The sequence below is a fragment of the Lycium ferocissimum genome, unplaced genomic scaffold (genome assembly GCF_029784015.1).
Source record: "Lycium ferocissimum isolate CSIRO_LF1 unplaced genomic scaffold, AGI_CSIRO_Lferr_CH_V1 ctg9063, whole genome shotgun sequence".
NCBI classification, from domain to species: Eukaryota; Viridiplantae; Streptophyta; class Magnoliopsida; order Solanales; family Solanaceae; genus Lycium; species Lycium ferocissimum.
The window spans coordinates 15973-19825 of NW_026727560.1; the positions used below are offsets into that span (position 1 = coordinate 15973).

The 3853-nt window shown below is 47.1% G+C and overlaps 1 protein-coding gene across 1 annotated transcript; it reads left to right on the forward strand.

Moving 5' to 3' along the window:
* Positions 1–2450: 2450 nt before the first annotated feature.
* Positions 2451–2970, forward strand: LOC132046025 (glycine-rich RNA-binding protein RZ1C-like; the record flags this gene model as incomplete). Its single annotated transcript, XM_059436572.1, has 1 exon — positions 2451–2970. A coding segment is annotated over exon 1 (520 nt), but the record flags the coding sequence as incomplete, so codon positions are not given.
* Between the last annotated feature and the right edge of the window lie 883 nt (positions 2971–3853).

The following is a 3853-nucleotide window of genomic DNA, read 5'->3' on the forward strand; positions in this document are numbered from 1 at the left end:
GTCCGAGGTGGGCCCAATGGACCCGAATTTTCTTCATTGTTGTATTTGTCAAACGAAGAATGTTGTAACCATTTAATGAGAATATTTCTAAGATGAAAGTAACGAGGATAATAAAGAAGAGAATACGTTTAAGGTAAGTATGATAAGAATGATTTCACGACTAAGAGTTTCAAGCTAGCAATTCAATATGAGTACGAAGGTGTCCAGCAAGTTTTGATTTCAATCTTATTTTATCACGACTCTATTTTTTTAAAGACTCTAAAGAGCAGCAACAAATGTTTTACAAGGCTTATGATCTTATTCCATGTTTTCTCTTAATGTCATTTTTCCTTGATGGTCTCGCCTTATGAGATTAGTTCCTTCAAGGTGAGGCAGATGATCCTGATTATTCCATAACGTAATCGGAGGTTACCGACCTTACGTCACTCCGATAAAGTTGTAGTTTTCACTTGGGCTCTCATGCATGCTTTATAAAGTATGTTTTTTTATAGCACCGTGCCACATGGCCGGCGGGCGGCCACACCACTTTGCGGTGGGCGATTATACCCCGGACGCGGGAGGCCTGGACGCGGGCTCATTACACCGTACCTACATGGGCGGGCAGTTTATTTATATATATTTACGCAGTTTTTTTTAGTTAGCATGCATGGTATCCGCCCCAAGGGGGCACACAGATAACAGATTACTTCTTCATCCTATAGTCTGCTTAGAAAGTAATCCACCGCTCCTATGTGGACGGGCAGTAGTCCACCGTACCTATAAGGTCGGGCAGTGATGCACCGCACCTCCATGGGCGGATACATCGTACCTCCTCGGACGAGCGTTTACTTGCGGTATCATTACATAATACTCCGGACAGTAAAGTTAATTTGCATAATGTTCCCGAGTAGATAAATAGAGACACAGGCTATGTTACTTTCCTATGGTGTATTTTCCTTTATGTTCTTTATATGATCTTGTGATATTACTTATGCCTTACATACTCGGTACATTACTCGTACTGACGTCCCTTCTCGCGGACGCTGCGTTTCATGCCGCGCAGGTAAGCAGGTGGACGGACTTGATCCCTAGGAGCTTTCCAGCAGTATATTAAAGTGCTCCAGTTGTTCCGGAGCTCCAGTTTAGTGGTACTACTTTTGTGTACATATGCGGGCACGGCAGCATCCGGCCCTTCTCACTACTTTATGTATTTTGTTTAGAGGCTCGTAGACAGATATGTTCAGTCAGGTGCTTTTGTATAATGTTTATTCCCCGTCAATGTATATTAAGTCAGTAAAGTTTATTAATACATGTTCTTAATAGTGTTGATAATGATAATGCTAAGTAAATAAGTAAAGATAATTCATGTGGCCCACTAGTAGCAAGAGAATGATAAGAAATAAGAGGTGCTCGGTACAGGTATCGGGTACCCGTCGCGGCCCCTAGTCGGGTCGTGACAGAAGTGGTATCAGAGCAGGCGGTCCTAGGGGTTTGTCTACGAGCCGTGTCCAGTAGAGTCCTGTTTATGGGTGTGTAGCGCGCCACACTTATAAACAGGAGGCTGCAGGGCATTTAGGAAATATGACCTTCTTTGTACTCTAGATCGTGCGATAGAGCTATGTTACCAGGTTTCCATGTTCTTTTCCTAATGTTATGTTATGGTTTCAGTAAATGCCGGTGAAGAGGAAGACTACGGGGGCCCGAGGAGGGGCAAGACGGTGGGCGGGAACAGAGTCGAACGGGGGCCACCAGCGGAAGTAGAAGAAGGCGAGTCTCACAATGAGGCTCCGTCCCAGACTTTTCATGCCCCCCCGTGTCAACAGGGCAGAGAGGAGTTCCAGCTCCGGCCCAAAGACCACCAGCTCCAGCCCCAGTACCTCCAGTTCCACCGCCAGCAGCTCCGGGCCAGCAGATGGCAGAGGCCATCCAGTTATTGACCCAGTTAGTTGCCGCACAGGTTCAGCGGCAAGATACGGACCCGGGAGATAGGGCGGTGAGTTCTAGGGCCCGTGATTTTATTGCCCTAAAACCTCCGGAGTTCTATGGATCGAAACCAGAAGAAGACCCGCAGAATTTCGTAGATGAGATGTTGAGGACACTGAGGATCATACATGCTTCAGACACAGAATCAGTGGAATTGGCATCGTACCGGTTGCGAGATATAGCAGTCTTGTGGTATAATAGCTGGATATCTTCAAGGGGAGCAAATGCCCCTCCCCCGGTTTGGCAGGAGTTTACGGAGGCATTTTTGCGACATTTCTTACCACCAGAGGTTCGACGAGCTCGAGCTGATATGTTCTTAAATCTCAAACAAGGAAATATGAGTGTCCGAATACGATCTTCGCTTCAACTCACTAGCCGGGTATGCCCCGGCCATGATAGGCGATATGGGAGATCATGTGCACCGGTTTGTGAGTGGGTTGGGGCCACATATAATTAAGGAATGTTTGACAGCTTCACTCCAGGATGGGATGACCATTGCTCGCATCCAAGCTCACGCCCAGAACCTGGAGGAACAACATCAGTCGCAGAAGAGTGAGCGTTATTTTGATAGGAGCTCCAGGAAGAGGGCCAGATCCTTCGGAGCCAGAAGTGAGGATAGAGGGGGACAGGCCCGGGAGCAGTCTAGTGTTTCGAGCCCCCAGTACAGCAGTAGATCTGGTCAGATGAGGCCGCCCCCACCACGGTGCAACCAGTGTGGGAGGATGCATTCGGGACAGTGCCGCCTGGGCTCGGATGCTTGTTATGCTTGCGGACAGATGGGGCATAAGATGCGTGACTGCCCCTCGCTGCGAGGTAGGGGTGAGGGTCAGCCTACGGGATCGGTAGCCGGTTCCTCATCTTCTGTGCGTCCTCCTGGACAGACTTCCCAGGCTCCAGCGGGCCGCGGTCGAGGCAGAGGAGGAGCACCCAGTTCAGCCGGCCCTCCGCACCGTATATACTCATTGGCAGGACGGCAGGATCCTGAACCTTCCACAGATGCGGCCACAGGTGCGCTTTTAACAATTTTTCTACGATATGTGGGTGTTGAATTGAACTGGACTTTCCTTTATCATGCACCGTTCTTTGTATTACTAAACGTATTAGGAATTTGGGAAATTTAGGACAAAAAAAAAAAAAAAAAAAAAACAAAAAGTAGCCGTATGAAATACTAGGGATTACGGAGGGTAGAATGGTAATTAAAAGAAAAGACGTGTTACGCGGACGTGTTGAAAAGTGCTAAGACCCCAACTTGTCCTATATGACGTGATAAAGGTAGCACGGGAGAGCGGAGACAAAAACACCTAGCATTAAGACACTGGAACATACCAAAGTTTCGAGGTTAAGCGTGCTAGGGTGAGAGCAATTTCAGGATGGGTGACCCCCTGGGAAATATCCCAAAATTTCATAAATGTATATACGAGAGACGAATGTGAAATTAGGGCAATCTAAGGGGAAATTAGGGTATGTGGAATGGTTAGATACCTTATAGAGGCCATGTAGAAGATCGCGGTAGGTAATGATTATTTAAGGAGCATAGATGTGCCTAGACCCTCTTAATTAAAGGGGGGGAGAACGTGTTAGATCTAGAATGAACTATGACGATTCAAGTTCTAAGGAGGGGAACTTACTAACTTAGAACCAGAGTTCGGAGTTAAGTCAAGTGACCTACGGCCTCCGGGCGATCGGAACTTCTAAAGTGGATTTGTTAAGTGATATGCATAAGCAAGGTGGCTACAAAGGAGACCTCCCCGAAGTATCGTTATACATTACGGAACCAATCGAACATTCGAGGACGAATGTTCTTAAGGGGGGGAGGATGTTATATCCCGCATTTTTGTGCAATTGGATAATTCAAGACAATCGCGGGAGGACATCAAGCAAGGCCCTATTT